Source organism: Peromyscus maniculatus, chromosome 3 (assembly GCF_049852395.1).
Source record: "Peromyscus maniculatus bairdii isolate BWxNUB_F1_BW_parent chromosome 3, HU_Pman_BW_mat_3.1, whole genome shotgun sequence".
NCBI classification, from domain to species: domain Eukaryota; kingdom Metazoa; phylum Chordata; class Mammalia; order Rodentia; family Cricetidae; genus Peromyscus; species Peromyscus maniculatus.
The window spans coordinates 147,368,865-147,386,784 of NC_134854.1; the positions used below are offsets into that span (position 1 = coordinate 147,368,865).

The window sequence follows — 17,920 nt, forward strand, 5'->3', positions numbered from 1 at the left end:
TTAAAAGTATATAAAAGCATTTATTCACTAGAAAACAGTGATTGTAAGTGTCTTGGAAAGTGAACACAGCAGACAGATGGGCTCTAAGAGAAAGGCCTTCAAAGCAAAGACCATTTACACGTTAAAAACAAGGAGGCAACACACATGTTACAGGGAGGAACGGAATGCAGAACCATCAGTGAGACCCTGCACGGCAGGGACACGGAGGTGAAGACATCTCCTAGGACCTGTGTCTTCGCGCAGATGCTCTGCGGATGGGGGTGGTTCTCTTGGGTGTCTCTTCTTCCGTCATCTCTGCTGAAAGCTCTGTTCAAAGAATTATAGGAACAAAAGCTGAGTCACCAAGATGGTGCAAAACGGATCTTAAAAAATAAACAGAGTTGCAAGCACACTGCGGAGGTCAGCGGAGCTGCAGGGCGGGGAAGATGTTACCAGGAAGAAGACCGAATCTACCCAGGCAAGCCCTGCTGAGACCCCAGGCAAGCAGCCTGGGGAGGGCGGTCATACCGTCCTCACTGGCCTCATCGCTGGAAAAGACAACTTTGGCTTTCTTCTTGGACTTGGATTGCTGAGTGTTTGGACGACGAGGGTTGGTGCGTCGGGGCTTAGGTGTGACAAAGTCATTGTCTGAATCTACAGAGGTCAGAGGCTGCTGCCTGGAGACTAGAAATGGCAGAGACATGATTTCAAAAACAAAAACAAACCCCAAAGGAAAAAGATAAAAGATGGTGACTGTGGAGAGCCCCATGAGGGCTTGTCTCGTACCAGCAGAGGGTTTCTTGGAAGACAGGGCTCTCTGGCTGCCTCCTTGGCCAGTTTCAAGCTCCTCTGCTCCATCCATGCCTCTGGTGTGACAGGCCCGAAGCTTCTGCTCAAATTCATCTATGACAGCCTAGTGGAAAAAGGTTAAAAACAGGGCTGGAAACATTATCTCCCAGTTTAAAAACAGCTATGAAAGAAACAGAAAGACGCCGGGTGGTGGTGGCACACGCCTTTAATCCCAGCACTCAGTAGGCAGAGGCAGGTGGATCTTTGAGTTTGAGGCCAGCCTGGTCTACAGAGTGAGTTCCAGGACAGACTCCAAAGCTACACAGAGAAACCCTGTCCCGAAAAAAACCAAATAAATGAATGAATGAAACAGATTTTAAATGCTTATTCTAAGTGGAAGAGGCCAATCTGAAATCAGTATATGTGGTGAGTGACCCCACCACAGGGGTGAGGTGGTCTCAGGGTAGTGAAAATGTCCAGTACAGCACTGGAGTGACGAGTATGTGCCACTGTATTCAGTGAAAACTGTGGACTTGAGCACTGATCTATCAGTCATTCAGTTAATCACATTCGTTCCTCCAGTCGATGTAGACTGAGACCACAGTACCCAAGGACAAGAGCTGATGGTAGAGGACATAAGTGTACTGGGACAGGAGCAAATGGGGACTCTGCTTACTCAGCTTTGCTTTAAACATGAAACTACTCTAAAAAAGAAGTCTAGTGCCAAGCATGTGGGGTACATTTACTACCCGCACAAGGGAGGCAGAGCCTGGGGAATCTGAGTTCGAGGCCAGCCTGGTCTACATAGCAAATTCTAAGCCAGCTAGTGCTACACAGAAAGACCATGTCTCAAGTAGAGATTGACTCTTACTAGGGGCTGGAGAGATGGCCCTGGCTGCTCCTGCAGAAGACCTGGGTTCAATTCCCAGCACCCACATGGCAGCTCACAACTGTCCGTAACTCCAGGTCCAGGGACCTGACACCCTCACACAGACTACACACAGGCAAAACACCAATGCACATAAAATAAAAAGAAAATGGCCTTTAAAGGGGGACTGGGAATTGGACATAGAAAGATCTGGTCTCAAGCCACTCTGGTTAAATGGTTGTCGTACGGCCAGCAAGGCAGGAAGTTAGGAGTCCCACAGCACTCCGGGAGAGAGGGTGTGTTTACTGCACCGGACCCAAGAGGGCCAGTGCCCTGCGCCACTCACCTTGCCCTCAGGCTTGGCCCCACGACGCAGTTTGCCCACAACCAACAAGAAAGATCCGAAGACAGATTCGTCCAACAGCTTGTCTCCAAAGCAGTCAAAGTGGTCCAGCATCTTGTGGAGGCCGCGCTCCGTGAGGGGCAGCTGGGACACACAGTAGGCCAGATCGCGGTACTGCCGCTCAGTTCTGCACAAGGGGGGGATCTTATGAGGCACGCACATACTCCCCTTCAGACTCCCTCGGTTCCGGGGCATCACTCTTCCGAGGAAGGAAAGACCTCCCCAAATGGCAGCATACCGGGCTGTGCGGAACCGCTGACACAGCTTCTCCACCAGGCTCTCGGTCTGTTTGTCCTTGGTGATGTAGGAGAGCAGCTGCCTGTGAGGAGGGGAGTGTGACTGACCGGCCAGGGAAGCTCCATTCTCAACTACTACACCGAATCCACCTCCACCCCACCCACCCCTGTCCTTGCTTTAGAAGAATGTTCTTGGCCATGGCCTGCCACCGTCCCTCCTGTCCCCTTCCGTTTACTGAGAATGCAGGCAAGAACAGCTGCTGTCTAGTGACTGCTGATGTGTGCGTCCCACCCTGGGGACCACACCTACCCTGTTCAAGAGCCTCAGGAACTCTGGAGCAAATACTGTCATCCCATAGGGGAAACAGGCAGATGGTAGAGGTCAAGCTGGTTTTGGAGAAGGCTGTACAGCTAAAATGTACCTGGGGCTGAAGACGGCGGCAAGAATGCTTGCCTAGCATATGCAAGGTCCTGAGTTTACTCTTCCTCTTTCTCAGCACATGATCTCAACCAACCAACCAACCAACCATGGCTGATTAAAAGTGTGTCTGGTTCCTAACTAAGCCTGTGTGCTACACACACATACCCCATACCACGCCACACCCCTGCAGATCTAGAAAGCCATACTTCATGATGGTGTGGAAAGGCTCCTCCTCCACCCCACCCTCTGGGTCTGACAGGCGACTGATGATGTCAGGGAGGAGATTATAAATTGCATTGCCCTGTAGGAGAGAGAGAGACCAGACGATGAGGTGGGGGCAGGGAGCTGACCTATATACTTCCTCTGCAGAAAGCTCCAGGCTGCCTCTCTCACCTTGTGGGAGAGCTCATTGAAGAAGTTCTTGGCCAGGGCAGCAATCTGCGGCACAGGGTCGATGAGCAGGACAGCCATCTCGCTGACCTGACCCTTCACCTTCACCATGTCCTTCAGGATCAGGTGCGTCATCACCAGGCCTGCCGTCCTCCGCACTTGCTGAGCTGGGTCGCGGAGGCTAGGAATAAAAGCTCTAGTCACTGAGATCAAGAACTCTTGTTTATACCTTAAGGCCGACACGAAGGCCCGATGCAAGGATCTATTGTTCTACAGTATGCCATTCTAGAAGCAGCTCGAATGCTATTTTGAATGGAAAGCTGGAGTCAAGACAATGCAAGGCTTGTAGACCAGATTTTAGAAGGCTGCTTCAACCTCCAGTGTCCATTTAGGGCCCGCTTGCACAGGCTGACTAGCTAGCAGATATTGAAGACACTGCCACAGGCCAGGGGAAGAGCTGTGACTCACTGCACTAATGGAGTCCAGAGGAGAACTCTTACCGGGCATACAGGTGAGGAGTCCAGGGGTCCACCAGGTTGGGGAAGCGGATAGCCAGATCCCCAGTGGCAACCATGAGATTAGACCGGACAGTGGGGAGTGAAGACTTTTCAAGCATGGTGAAGAGAAGACGAAGCTGGGAGTCACAGAAGGTGGCACTGAGGGCAAAGAGAGAATCGTCAGGGAAGCAGGAAAGCTGCGTCATTTCGTCCTCCTGGAGTTGAAAGCAGCTGGGCCTACCTGATCATGCAGAACTTGCCGAGGGCCAGCGAAGCAGCCGCACAGAGGTCTGGGTTGCCATACAGGCCAGGGTTGTTGCAGACCTTAAGCAGCAGTGGGACGAAGGCGGCTAGGACCTGATTGCCTGTGGGAGGAACAGCTCGGGTTTGGACAGACTGTACTCGCTGGGGAGAAGGGCACACAGCGATCCTTCTTACCGTCCAGCAGCTCCTTCTCACAGATGCTGCGGATCAGCTCTGCCTCCGTGTCGTCAGCAGTGGCCCCGACCAGCCCCAGCTCTTCCTCCATGGTTGTCTCAGAGCTCGTATTCTGAAGGGAGAGAAGCCAGGGGTCTCGGCGATCACTTCTCTTTTGAGACAGGCTCTTATGTAGCCCTGGCTGTCCTGAAACTCTCTATGCAGACCAAGCCGACCAGGAGCTCACAGGCATCTGCCTGCCTCAGTCTCCTAAGCTGGGATAAAGGCGGGTATCACTTCACACTCCTTTGAGACAAACTTTAAACAATTTGTTTGTTTGTCTGAGTGTTTTAGCCTGTGTGTATGTAAGTGTACCACATGTGTGCATTGCACATAGAGCCCAGAAGAGGGTATTAAGATTCCCTGGGAGCTGGAGTCAGAGATGGTTGAGTAGCACGATGTATGTTCTGAGATCTGAACTCAGGTCCCCCAAGTGCAGCAAGCACTCTTAACTCTGAGCCATCTCTCTACTCACAAGATATCACTTTTGATTCTAGCATAACATTTCACTTGCATGAAGAGATCTAAAGATAAAGTTTATAAAACCATCCACAGAAGTACCAAATATGTCCGTAAAGAGAAAGAATTCAGAAATGAAGAGGGTCCCCTCGTAGGTTTTTAAGTTGCCAAGGCAGGTCTCTACACCTCTTCGTCTGCAAACATAACTGACTGTAAATGGTAATAATTGGATTGTGTCTGCCCTGACCCTGCTGCTGCAAGACGGTCTTATTCATCTACAAGACAAATACGCCTTTAGCAGAGAGGACACAGGGTCTCACCAGGTGACAGGCTAGTAACACAGGCTGATTAAGAAGGGGTGTTGCGTGTGTGTTCAAACAAACAGTACCTGAGACTGGGGCCTGTATCTAGACTAGGGTATATAGGTCAGTCTGTGTGACCCTAACGCCCCCTACTGGATGAGCATGGATAGACCATGCCCGTCTTGGTTGATGCCAACCTTCCCCAGGGGAGCATCAACAGGTGAGGAGAGGCAGGTTCTTCATTGGCTAATAGAGAGGCAGAGATTTCCCTAGAAAGCAACGTCCTGAGGTGAGGCTGTGAAAATCTGGGAAAGGCTTGGGCCACTCATTCACCTTCTCCTTGGGCTCCTTGGTCCTGTGTTCCTGCTCTTCCCGAAGAACTCGCCGCCGCCCCAGCTCTCCACTCACTGCTTGTTCTAAATGCACCAGCTGCTGCAGGGCCACATCCCCAGCCAGTGACAGCAGGTTCATCAGCAGGAACGTGGGGAGCCTGGGGACAGGCTCCTCTGACGGGGAGGGAAGGGAAAGAGCAGAGGCCCAGTCAAGTCCCCCCAAACTCCCAGGTCCACCCCTTCCTCGCGTGCTGCTCAAACCGGGAACAGGAGTGAGGTGGGACACGTGGCAGTGACCGGTCCACCGTCAGCCTGAATGAAAACGAGTGTGGGCTGAGGCTCCTCACCCTTTAGGGAAAACACCAGACCCTGGCTGCCCACCCCGCCCTGAGCAAGCAAACCTCTGCCCACTCACTGGGGTCCTCCTCAGGGGTGTGCTTCTCAAGCTTCTCCAAGGCTTGCTTTGCACAGCCTTGCAACATCTGGGCACAGATCACTTCAGGGCCCTCTGCCAGCTGGTAGGTCAGGGTCACTGCTACCTCTTTGAATGGGATCCAGAGGGGATCTGGATGTGTAAAGCCTGGAGAGCGGAGAAGTTGATCACGGCCGCGAAAGGACCCAGCCACACCGATTTCAGGCCCTTCTGGATAGCTCACCCTTTGTGACCATCTCTCGAAGTCGTTCAAACAACCTGTGTTCCTGAGGCAGCCGGAAGGGGGGTTGGCGTTCACCCAGGGAAGGCTGAGAAGAAAACAAAATGCCAGAGTGGGGAAGGCAGACAAGAGGCTCGCTCTCCACTCTCCTAGCTGAACCACAGCCACCCCACATCACCTACCTTCCTCCTGTCCGAGATGTTGGCAATGGCAAGGCACACCTGCTGGGCCAGCCTGTAGTCCTGGGGGAACGTCTCATCCAGCCCCACCCTCACCAGCGTGTCTAAATTGCTTCCCACAATTTCTGGTCTTCCTCTAGGGACAGAAAAACGGAGTTAAAGGCAGCCCTGGGCAGGGTTCCGTGGGAGACGGCGGCAGTGCGGGAAGGTCCCGGTACCCGCGTGGGGTTCCTAGAGCCCCGAGGCCTGACTCAGGCCAGGTCCCCGGATGTGCCAGCGACTGTTTCTACTGCACAGACAGGCAGGCGCTCTCTTCCCCCAGGCAGCCGACCCCGAGAAAGCTCAACTGGACTGACTGCGACCACGGAAGGAGAGGGCTTTTCAGACCCCCACCCCCCAACTCTGCGTGCTCCCTGGGCCGAGCCTCACCGCGCCATCATGCCAAGAAGCATGACAGAGGAGCAGCGCTCCAGAGGAGAGCAGGGGACCTTTTCCGTGGCTCGCTCCCACAGCAGTTGGGTCACTGCTGGCTTTATCTCATCCTTCTGCACAAACTCACAGAGCTGAGGAGAAAAGAAAAGCAATTCAGCTTCAAAAGACCAGTTCCCCGTTGGTCTACTTATCGGAAGACAACGCTGAGACCTGGATGGAGCCAACCCTGGGAACCGAAGAGGAAGGGCCGCAAATGTCCCCCAGGAGTTGGGGGAGCTACTTCTCGCTCCATTCTCTATCTTCCTACTTCGTGTCTTTCTTCCAGGCTACACTTCCTACACAGTGACACAAACCTGAGTTCTGTGTGGAGCACTCTGGGTATTTCGTCACTTTCTTACTGTGAGAACAAGGTCAAACTGTCTATGACAGCAATGCCAACCCCCTTCTTTACATGTGCCTCCACTGTGTCGCCCAGGCCCTGGCGAGTTCTCCAGGCCGGGCTGTCCTGTCATCGCTGTACACCTGTCCAGAGCTCTCCAGGTGCCTCGTGTGGGACAGGCACGGATGGCATCCCCGAAAGAAGCATCTGCTTCCAGCTGTCTCTGCCTACTGTACAAGTCCTGAGCAGCAGGCAGCCTGGGAAACATCAGGGCAGTTGCCACCACCAGTCCCTCTCTTTCCCCAGGAAGGAACAAAAGTAGCAATCGGGAGGCCAGGCCAGCAGCTGGTCCCTTTGACTGGAAGTTATCAGCCCATGCTCCCAACTTGTTTATCTTCTGCAGATAACGATTTTGAGTCAGAACACAAACTTCTTCACTCTCTGGCTGGGACAGTGGACTTCCTTTGCTTTTTGTCAGAAATTCCCTCCTCTTCCTTCTCTTTCTCTTTCCCAATCTGACTGAACTTCCACAACCCACGCTGACTAGTACCAACCACCTTGATGGCCAAGTCCCTGACCTCTACTGTAAGCGGCTCTGTGATCTCTTACAGCACAGAGGCTGAAGATATTTCCTGGAGCTTGCACAGTGTAAAGGCTGCAGCCAGGCAAGCTGCCGAGCCTCTCCTGGGGCCTTCCTCAGAGCCCCATTCGACCTGACAGAGAGCTACTCCGGAGTGGCCGGGTGGTAAGGACAGCGCCCAGCACACAGGAAGCAGCTTGTGTTAATGCTGCTGTTAGTGTCACCTGTGCCCGATTCTCCATCTTCTAACTGGGTTTTGTGTTTTTCACCATAAGCCAACTATTGGTGAGTTGAGCATCCCAGCACACGCCTGAATCTGGACACTGAGGAGCTGAGGCAGGATGGTGAGTTTGAGGCCAGCCTGGACTACACATGAGACAACTATGTAGCAAATAAACAAGAAAGTAAGTCTCTTGGTGGGGCTGAATAGATCTCTGCTTACAGGAAACAGACATTAATTGTAACTGCTAAATTAGAAGAGGACAGAGCAGAAGACTCACAATTTCCTCAAGACACTGAATGGTCCCGACCGAGGCGTCCACTAACAACAAGGACAGGTTCTGGATCAAGGCCTGGGCCTTGGCTCTGTGGGAACAGCAGAGATCAGTGGTCACTACGACTGGGAAGTGCGTGGAGTAGGCCTCAGCAGAGACCCACGAGCCTGGCTGGCTGGACCATCCGTGAGTTCAGAGCTCCCTAGGAGGACACCCTTCAGGACACTGGAAATCCCGCAAAGACAAAGAAGCCCACGCACCTGGCCGAGTCCCCTTTTGGGCTGAGGTAGAGCTGGCGGTAGGCATTAAGGACAGCTTCCCGGACACCGGGCTCCTTAGACCAGATGAGAGGCAGCATGCGGCGAACCCCAAACAGGGCCTGGGGCACCCCAAATTGGAACACCATCACAAAGAATTCAATCACCTCCTGCACCACTGGGAACAAACACAAGTGTGACCATCCACTTGACAAATCACGCCACCCAGAGAACGCCCGTGAGCACGGTAACGTGGGGGTGGAGGTCACTGCCACCGTCCCCAAGAATGACTGCTACAAAGCCTTCTCACCACACGGGCTAAACTAGGTAAACGGTAAAATGTTAACAGTGGTAAACACCCCGACTTTTAATGGTGCAGGCCATCAGGCGCTGGATGATGGCTCAGGGGTTAAGAGCACTTGCTGCTCTTCCAGAGAACCTGGGTTCAATTTACCAGTACCTATATGGTGGCTCGCAACAACTCCCAACTCCAGTTCCAGAGGATCTGAATCCTCTTTGGCCTCTGCAGGCATCAAACATGCATGTGGTACACACACAGGGGTAAAATACTCAGACACATAAAAGTAAATAAGATCTTAAAACTACAATACAGGGTTGAGGATTTAGCTCAGTGGTAGAGCGCTTGCCTAGCAAGCTCAAGGCCCTGGGTTCAGTCCTCAGCTCCAGAAAAAACAAACAACAACAACAACAACAACAACAAAAAACCAATAATAATAAAGGCGTGGGCATCAATAAATACGAGCAGGCAGGACTGTTTTCCAGCCCACGACCAGCTCTTTCTGACAAGGAGTCAAACCTACCCGTGGTTGTGTTTTCATACATCATCTTGCTGATGATGCCAATGGCCTCTGTCACCTTCTGGGAGAAGCTGTAGGCATCCTGCAGATACTGCACCAACATCTCCTGCTTCACCAGCTCATCATTCCTCTGGGATCCCTCAGGCTCAGACACACTGGGAGACTCTTTACTGTCCGTCAGCCCTGGGACTGTGTCCCCAGGAGATCCTTGTGTGGAAGCTGCAGGGCCTAGGAATCAGAGAGGTACAGGACAGTTCTGCTCAGGTATATGTAGGGAGTCCAGGGGCTACCACCATCCCTGGCCGTTTCTTTCAACAATGTGAGAGGATGAAATTAGAACCTGCTCTAAAACACTTCCGGAGCCTCCTTCAGCCCAAGGCTGGGCTTGCTGACTGAAAGGATTACCTTTGAAGATAATTCCCAGGAGATTCAGGAAGCTGTTCTCCTCTAGCTCTGTGTGACTGAAGGGTTCAGACTCCTGGAAGTGGCTGGTGGCTTCTCGAGTCAGAATAATAGCCTGCCTGAAAGAATACCAGCCTGTCACCAATTCAGCACCCAGAAGAGTGTCACTGAAGCCCTCGTAAGGGATCCTACCTCATGATTCCATTCAGCCCCTAAATGCAGCTCCCTAAAGAAAAGGGATATGGCTGGGTGGTGGTGGCGCACGCCTTTAATCCTAGCACTTGGGAGGCAGAGGCAGGTGGATCTCTGTGAGTTTGAGGCCAGCCTGGTCTACAGAGCCAGATCCAGGAAAGGCTCCAAAGCTACACAGAGAAATCTGTCTCAAAAAAACAAAAAGAAAAGGGACGTCTCATGCTTAAAAAGTTGAGCAGTATCTACTCGGACATCGGGTCCCAAACGCCAAGCCTTTACTGTGGTCTTCAAGGAACTTGGATCTTTTCTAAGCTTTTAAAAATCACAAACCCAGGGCTAGCCACATAGCTCAGCAGGAAAGGGTACCATCCACAGAGTTTAATGCCTTAGAGTTCAATTCCTAGAACCTACATGGTGGAAAGAGAATTGACTTCCAAAAGTGGTCCTCTGATCTTTACGTATGCTGTACTGCTATGCCCTCTCATAAACACACACACACACACACACACACACACACACACACACACACACACACACACACACACCCCTGCTCCAAACACTTGTTTAAAAAGCCTGTTGTTTGGAGTCAACAGACTTTCAATAATTTGTTCCTTTTATGGCATAACTGCATAATCAGGTTCTTTTCTTGAAACAGAGTTTAACAATGTACTCAGAATGACCATGAAGACACCATGTACCCAGGCTGCCCTTCCACTCCCAACCCTCCTGCCTTAGACTCCCTAAATCCTGGCATGACCAACAAGTACTGCCGCCCTACAGTCTGAGTAGCTGGGCACGGCAGGGAGGCACAGTTCAGCAGTGGAGCGCGCGCGCGCACACACACGCACACACACAAGCTCCTGGGCTTCATGTCTGTCAAGAGAAACCGAAGGGCAGCAGGAGGCACCACACCAGGGACCGTGGTGCTGGGCTGAAGGCAGGGTTTCGTAGCTGAGGTGAGCTCTCCACCCCGTCAGCCACACCTGCACCCCTTTTCACCTTTTGGAGAGCAAGCTCCACTACAAAGCCCTGGCTAGCTCTGAAACTGCAGCAACCTCCTGCTTCTGCCTCCCGAGTGCTGGGGTGACAGGCACGCACCATCACACCAGGCTCACTTAGCTGGGGTGACAGGCACGCACCATCACACCAGGCTCACTTAGCTGGGGTGACAGGCACGCACCATCACACCAGGCTCACTTAGCTGGGGTTACAGGAACGCACCATCACACCAGGCTCACTTAGTTGTCTGTGAAGTGCTAGGAACCAAATGCAGGGCCTTGAACAGACCAGGTAAACGCTTTACCACTAGGCTGGACCTCCAGGACTGGGAGAGGCTTTTTGTTGTTTTGCTTATCGGGCCCTGGGGACTGAAGCAAGAGCCTCGTGCACGCTAGTGTTCTACCACTGCCACATCCCCAGCTTCCTTTAAACTCTGAGACAGACTCGCATTAAGATACTCAGGCAGGCCTCGGGAATCTTGCCTGACTTAGCTTCCCAAGTCGTTTGGATTACAGGCCTGTGCCAGAGACTGGGCTCCTGAGTAGTTTTTAAATCATGCAAAAGAGTAGAAAGGCAGTTGTGGAGTATGCATCTGGTCAGACATACTACAGTAAAAACACCATCACCTCCGGCAGCAGCATACTTAAGTACAAATCCCCCTGCCCCCGAGACAGGGTTTCTCTGTTATAGTCCTAGCTGTCCTGGATCTTGCTCTGTAGACCAGGCTGGCCTCGAACTCACAGAGATCCGCCTGCCTCTGCCTCCCAAGTGCTGGAATTAAAGGCATGAGCCACCACCACTTGGCTTGGTACTAATCATTTTTAAGGACTCTCTCTCAAAGGTTAACTCTAAATCCACACAGACAGATCTGTTGTGAAATAATCTTTTTGTACACTGTGAAGATGTATCCACTTTGGTTTAATAAAAAACATGAACAGCCAATAGCTAGGCAGGATTTTGGGGGCAGAGGGGGGGGAAGAAGGCGGAGCTGCCAGGCAGATGCAGAGTGAGCAGGACGGGCGGAATGGAGATGAGGTACTAAAGCCACGAGGCAGGAAGTAGATGAACAGAAATGGGCTAATGTAAGTGATAAGAGGTAGTTAGAAACAAGCCTAAGCTATCGGCGGAGCATTCATAATTAATACGTCTGTCTTTTTGTGTGAGCGGGCAGCCCAGGGAAAAACTGTCTACACAGACCTGCAGAGAACACCCGAGTCTTTCTCACGTACTTGTAACTAGCTCTGGCCAGCAGATGTCGGATGCGTCCTTTCACCTCCTCCACAGTCTCTGTATCAGCGATTGATTGATCTGCCTCTTCCTGGGGAAGCTTTAGGAGCTGCTGCAGGGTAGACTTCAATTCTGGCAACATAGCTTCCCACTCCTCCTCTGGGTCGAGGGCTGCAGCTGAATGGGAGTCTGTTTAGTCTCTCTTACGGTTTGTGACCTCAGGGAGAAAGCAAGCCAGACTCCCGGGGCAGCGGCTACTCACAAGCAGCTGCAGTTCGCCTCTGGGCTTTCATTTCTTGTAGTTTCTGGATCTCCTTCTGCAGTGGTCCAGCAAGGTCAGCATCACTGAGCTGTCAAGGTAGAAGGCATATGACGTCACCAGGTGACACACTTCCATCTTTGTTTGCACGTCACTCCTCTCTTGCACGCACCATGTCTACTCACCTTGCAGGAGAAGGGGTTATTGGCTAGGAAGCTGGCCAGCAGCTGGATGGCATTTTTACACACCAGCACCGACTTGTCTGATAGACGCCCCACGGCTAAGGCCACCACTGCCTGGAAACGGGTCAGGGGGAGCACCTGGAAGAGCAGAAGGAGAACCGAGCTCAAATTTAGCACCACCCAACTGCAGCCTATGGGCCACCTCCAGTGGTTCAACACAAAACCCTAACCTTGCTTAAAGTATGGTATTTTGTTGTGGTTTTTCTTTGTACTTAATTTTTCATTTTGTGTTGTCTGTGGGTATGAATTTGGTAGATGACAATGTCAAGTTTCAATGGCCAAGGGTTGGACACAGCTGTGAGTTTAAATTAAGCCACTCACTCAAAGAGGCTTTTCTGTGGGATTATAAAACATGTGAGCAGCACCACACTGTAAACTGGAGCAGGCACCTTGTCCTTGGAAAGGGAAGACTTTTATTTTTCTAAAATTAATTAATTAATCAATTAATTAATTAATTTATATTTTATGTATGAGTGCTCTGCATATACACCTGCATGCCAGAAGAGGGCACCAGATCCTGTTACAGGCGGTTGTGGGCCACCATGTGGTTGCTGGGAATTGAACTCGGGTCCTCTGGAAGAGCAGCCAGTGCTCTTAACTACTGAGCCATCTCTCCGGCCCCCAAGGCAGACTTTTATTACTGTTAGTAAGAATCTCAAGTCTAGACTCTTTCTTAGGGCAGTTACCAGATTCTTTGTCTATTTAAAAAACAAAACAAACAAACCAAAACCATTTTTTTTGGAGGGTTAGAGAGATGGCTTTGAGCACTGGCTGCTCTATCAGAGGACCTGGGTTCAATTCCCATCACCCACATGGTAGCTCACAATTGTCTGTAACTCCAATCTCAGGGAATAAGAGGCCTTCTGGCCTCCACAGGTACTGCACACATGTGGTACATGGACACAAACTAGCAACACACCCATACACATTACAATAAAAATAAAGGAAAACATTTCTTCTTTTCTTTTTTAATTGAACAAGGTCTCCTATTGCCCAGCTGTCTTCAAACTTTCTATGTGGCTGAGGATGACCTTAAACTACTGACTCTCCTACTTCCCAAATTCTAGTCTCACAGGCAGCAGGCCCCATGCTCAGCTAGATTCTCTCTTTACTTTGGCAAGTATACAGAGAAATACTAAGCTTTAGCACAGAGAAGGTTGTTTACCTTCTGTTGAACAATGCGGGTAAAGAGCTGCAAAACGCGGCTTCGAACAAAGGAGTTAACATCATGGCCATGAGCTTGCAAGATGTCCAAGAACTGGTCTCTGGTTTCTCGGGCTGTTTCCTCTAGTTGGTCACCTTTTAGAACCTGTAGTATCATCTCGGCCATGGCTGCTAGCACAGCATTGCGCATCATGTAATTCTGAGAGAGGGACATAAAGTTGGAACAAACCTCTCCTTCTATACGCACATTTCTTTCCCTCAACAACTCTGCCCTTTGTCAAGGTTATGATTGCTTGTACTAATAGGCTGTGACTTTCCTGGCCAACTGCCTAGGTATTTGTCCCCAGGGTCACAGGATGATGATGAGTCCCAAGGGGATTTGTATGCTCAGAGATTGTCAAGAAAATAAGTAAGAGCCAAAATCAAAGGCTGGTGATTCCTAGTCTGAAATGCTTGGGACACAATATTTTGGATTTTGTATATCTATATACACATAGTATCTTAGGGATGAAAATGAAATCTAAATGTGAAATACATCTATATTTCAAATACATCACACTTACAGCCTAAGGTTAATCTCAGATACCACCTAGCCTGAGGACCTGAGTTCAATCCCCAACACACACACACACACACACACACACACACACACACACACACACACACACACACACACGTGAGTATATAACTGTTTTTCTTCTGAGACAGGGTCTCACTATGAAGCACTGTTTGGCCGAGGAGTATAAAGAGCAGACTGGCCTCAAATTCACAGTGATCCACCTACCTCTGCCTCCTGGGTGCTGGGATTAGAGATGTGTGCTATATCCGGCAAATAATATAAATAAAAAACAAAATCAGATCTATCCATCAACGTACATTTGAGAAACATTTCTTATTATCCTTTATATGAAGTCATAAAATGTTGCAGGATATTTGATCACACCGTGACCTTCTGATTGGTTTAATAAAGAGCTGAAGAGCCAATAGCTAGGCAGGAAAGGAAAAGCAGGACTTCCGGGCAGAGAGAGGAACTGGAGAAGGAATCTAGGCATGTGAAAAAAACTGCCAACAAGACACGGAGGAAGCAGGATGGGCAGTATGAAGGAGAGGTAACGAGTCATGTGGCAGAACATATACTAAAAAATATGGGTTAATTTAAGTTTTAAGGGCTAATTGGAAATAAGCCTAAGCTAAGGCCAAGCTTTCATAATAAGAGTCATTATTTGGAAGCTGATGATCCAAAGAAAGACTCGTCACAATAAGACCTTTGAGCCTTCTGAATAAGCATTCTCTTTCCTTCCTACTCCTTACAGACACAGAAGAGCAGATCGGCCTCGGTGCCAAGAAGTCTGTTATATAATCTGGTAGAGAACAGGGCAGGGGACTCCGGACACCTAGGCCAAGACTCAGAGAATAGAGTCTCACACAGAAGTTAAGAAGGAAAATTAGATCAATGAATAGACTGTCTCTGACGTTTCCCCAGGAACCCCACGCTAGTCTGGGAAGAGGCCAGGTAAGTCAAGAACTAAGAGGAACAGCGCAGGCTGGCTGAGAAAGCTCACTGTTTGTGGAGAGCGATGCTAGCCAGACGGGAGCAAGAGGCTCCAGCCCAGGACTGGACGGGACTGGGAACCAAAGCCGAGTCACTCTCGCTAGACAGGTGTGGAACGGTCACCTCCTCTACCACAACTGCACAAAACCGTACAGCTCAAGTGATACAAAGACAAGATTCATAAAAGGGCTCCTTACGTGCGTCTCTGTAGAAAGTGCCACAGTGATAAATCTAGACAACCTGTTTCTTTGTGTGAAAATCTAATTTGGGGGACAGTCTTCCTTTGTAGCCTAGGCTAGGATCCTCCTTTCTCAGCCCTCTGGGCCTCAGGCTCCAGGGTACACTTGCACTGACTAACTGAAAGCAACTTTCTTTCTCAGGAAACAACCTTGAAGGCAGGTGTGGGCACACAAGTTTGTAATTCCAGCGCTCGGAAAGTAGAGGTATGAGTTCAAGGCCCGCTTTGGCTAAACGGCAAGTCTGAGATGAGCCTAGGCTGTGCAAGACACTGCAGGGGGAGAGGAGAGGGGGAGGGAGGGAGGGAGGGAGGGAGGGAGGGAGGGAGAGGGAGAGGGAGAGGGAGAGGGAGAGGGAGAGGGAGAGAATGAATGAATATGAACCTTGGCTAGGCATGGTAACACACCTAAAATTCTGGAACTTGGGAGCTAGCCTAGGCTACATGGCACGCCCCCTTTCTTTCTTATTCTGCTGTGTATGTATGTTTGATGTGTGTGTTTGTGTGGGAGCATGCAGGCACCACGGAACATTCGCAGAACTCAAGGGACAATCGTGTCAGTCTCTGCCCCTTTCCCCTGGTCAAACTTACATGCAGGCAAACACTCATACACATAAAAATTATAAAAAAAATTTTCAAAGGAAACAAATTTTTCAACTTTTAGCCCATGTGCTTATTAGCATGTGTAAGTCCCTGGGTTGTTACCCAGAACCACATTAAAGTGAAGAGAGAGAGACTGATTTCAATAATGGGCTTAGAACCCCTAGACAAACCTGGGATTCCCTGGACTACCTACCTCTCCATCCAGATGATCTAGCAGAATGCACATGCTGGACATGAGGACAGCTGGGACCCGCTCTGCTAGCTCAGTGAGGAAAGCCGCAAAGCCCTTGGCTCCCGCTGTGTCTCGACTCAGCTCCTGTGGACCCTTCTGCCCGATCTCTCTATCGGAGGGGAGAAAACAGATGTGACGAGAAAGCTCAACTAGCGAGTTCCCAACAAGGGAGGCCAAGACAGACAGCTAACCCATGAAGGAATCCAACATCCCGTGGAGGAAGGGCCTCTACCCTCCCTTTACCAGCCTGCCCCAGGAGAGATGGGAGTTCCGAGGAGGAGGAGGAGGAGGAGGAGGAGGAGGAGGAGGAGGAGGAGGAGGAGGAGGAGGAGGGGGAGGAGGAGGGAGAGGGGGAGGAGTCACCTTACGATCTCCCCCACTATGCTCTTCATCCCGTAGTCTGTGGCCCACAGACTCACAGCAGCCACCAGTACGGAGGGCAGGTGTTCAAAGTGCTGCAGCATCTGGATGATCTTCACAGTCGCACCTGTGAAGCACCCACACGCTGCACTCAGGAAGGAATGGCAGAGCCGGGGCAGGGGCAGGGCGGAAGGCAACTTACTGAGCATGTGATTGTACCGGACCAAGGCCACCCCAAGCAGGTGGGCTATGGCTTCCCTGGTGGCGCGGTTCTTCTGGTGACTAATGGTGGGATTCTCCAAAAGCCGGTAGCAACAGCCAGTAACCAAACTTAAAAAAAAAAAAAAAAAGATGGACAGAAAGACATCAGTGATCTGGAGTCAAGTCACTGGCAGCCCCCTCACTCATTCTGTCCCTACTACATCCAAGATCAAGGTTTCTTCCAGTCTACTCAAGGTGCTTTAGAGAAAGCAATTTCAGCCAGTTACCATGCCAATAAGAAACCAGAATATATGATCAAGATGGTAGGGCAAGGCCAAGACTTCTCATTGTTAAAAATGGTCAGTTCAGTCTTTATTTAAAAGACTTTCATTTACATCTGCTGTGACTGTTACTTTCCCTTTGGTTGTGTGTGTGTGTGTGTGTGTGTGTGTGTGTGTGTGTGTGTATGTGTGTTCCTGTACATGTATGTTGAGGCCCAAGTTCAGTTCTCAGGAGCTGTTTGCCTTGGTTTTTGAGACAGGGACTCTCACTGAGACCCGGGCTCACTGAATAGGCCAGGCTGGCTGGTCACAAGTCCTGGAGATCTGCTTGTCTCCACCTACCCAACACTGTGCCATGTTTGGTTTGGACGTGGGTGTTGAGGATCACACCTAAGTCCTCATGACTGTATGGTAAGCATTTACACACTCAGCCACCTCCCCAGCCACTATTTATTTCGAGACAGGCCTCAGGATGACCCGAAGTCTCTATGTCAAGGCTGCCCTTGAACTCACAGACACCCGACTCTGCTTCCTGAGTGCTGGGATTATAGGTGTGTGCCACCACGCCTGGCTACTTATTTTTTGAGACAAGGTCTTGCTGTGTAGCTTTGGCTGCTCACAGTATAGCCTAACCGGCCCTGAACTCTTGGCATACCTGCTTCAGCCTCTCAAGTTCTGGTATCTAGGCATGTGCCACCATTCCTAGTCACCTTCTCCTTCAAACACACATTTCTTTTGGCTTCCAGACTCTGGATCTCTGTCTCAGACTCTCTGGCTCCCTCTCATCTCACTCTACTGGCCATGGAGTAGATAGTCCTGGGTTTGTGCTCTCTCCAAGTTACTCCCTTAGTGACCTCATTCAGTCTTCAAGGATTTGAGCACCATTACATCCCAAAGGTGTCTCTTTAGCCTACACAGCCTTCCTTCCAACAGTTGAATCTAACATTACTCAGATGTCTAACTGCATGTCCAAAACGGGACTTCGGATCTTCCCTGCCAAACAAATACCCCCAACCTCCCTACACC

The 17,920-nt window shown here is 50.5% G+C and overlaps 1 protein-coding gene and 1 long non-coding RNA gene across 7 annotated transcripts in view; one reads left to right on the forward strand and one right to left on the reverse strand.

Moving 5' to 3' along the window:
* Nucleotides 1-17,920, reverse strand: part of Ncapd2 (non-SMC condensin I complex subunit D2) — a 26,872-nt gene continuing 8,952 nt past the window's right edge. For all 6 annotated transcript variants that reach the window (XM_076567998.1, XM_042274127.2, XM_076567997.1 and 3 more), the window contains exons 7-32: nt 16,615-16,742; nt 16,416-16,539; nt 16,014-16,161; nt 13,432-13,629; nt 12,210-12,344; nt 12,028-12,115; nt 11,768-11,942; nt 9,351-9,466; nt 8,949-9,173; nt 8,131-8,305; nt 7,877-7,961; nt 6,415-6,548; nt 5,989-6,121; nt 5,810-5,894; nt 5,569-5,733; nt 5,155-5,327; nt 4,022-4,133; nt 3,825-3,948; nt 3,587-3,742; nt 3,090-3,267; nt 2,903-2,997; nt 2,278-2,358; nt 1,983-2,166; nt 766-892; nt 508-663; nt 1-306 (exon numbers count right to left, since the gene is read on the reverse strand). In XM_076567998.1, coding sequence (XP_076424113.1) covers nt 221-306; nt 508-663; nt 766-892; nt 1,983-2,166; nt 2,278-2,358; nt 2,903-2,997; nt 3,090-3,267; nt 3,587-3,742; nt 3,825-3,948; nt 4,022-4,133; nt 5,155-5,327; nt 5,569-5,733; nt 5,810-5,894; nt 5,989-6,121; nt 6,415-6,548; nt 7,877-7,961; nt 8,131-8,305; nt 8,949-9,173; nt 9,351-9,466; nt 11,768-11,942; nt 12,028-12,115; nt 12,210-12,344; nt 13,432-13,629; nt 16,014-16,161; nt 16,416-16,539; nt 16,615-16,742 — 3,586 coding nt within the window. In that variant the 3' untranslated portion in view covers nt 1-220. The remainder of the gene's footprint in view (nt 307-507; nt 664-765; nt 893-1,982; nt 2,167-2,277; nt 2,359-2,902; nt 2,998-3,089; nt 3,268-3,586; nt 3,743-3,824; nt 3,949-4,021; nt 4,134-5,154; nt 5,328-5,568; nt 5,734-5,809; nt 5,895-5,988; nt 6,122-6,414; nt 6,549-7,876; nt 7,962-8,130; nt 8,306-8,948; nt 9,174-9,350; nt 9,467-11,767; nt 11,943-12,027; nt 12,116-12,209; nt 12,345-13,431; nt 13,630-16,013; nt 16,162-16,415; nt 16,540-16,614; nt 16,743-17,920) is intronic.
* LOC143272527 (uncharacterized) overlaps nt 14,810-17,920 on the forward strand; it is an 11,334-nt gene continuing 8,223 nt past the window's right edge. The window contains exons 1-2 of the long non-coding RNA XR_013050172.1: nt 14,810-14,943; nt 15,363-15,425. This is a non-coding gene — a long non-coding RNA (uncharacterized LOC143272527). The remainder of the gene's footprint in view (nt 14,944-15,362; nt 15,426-17,920) is intronic.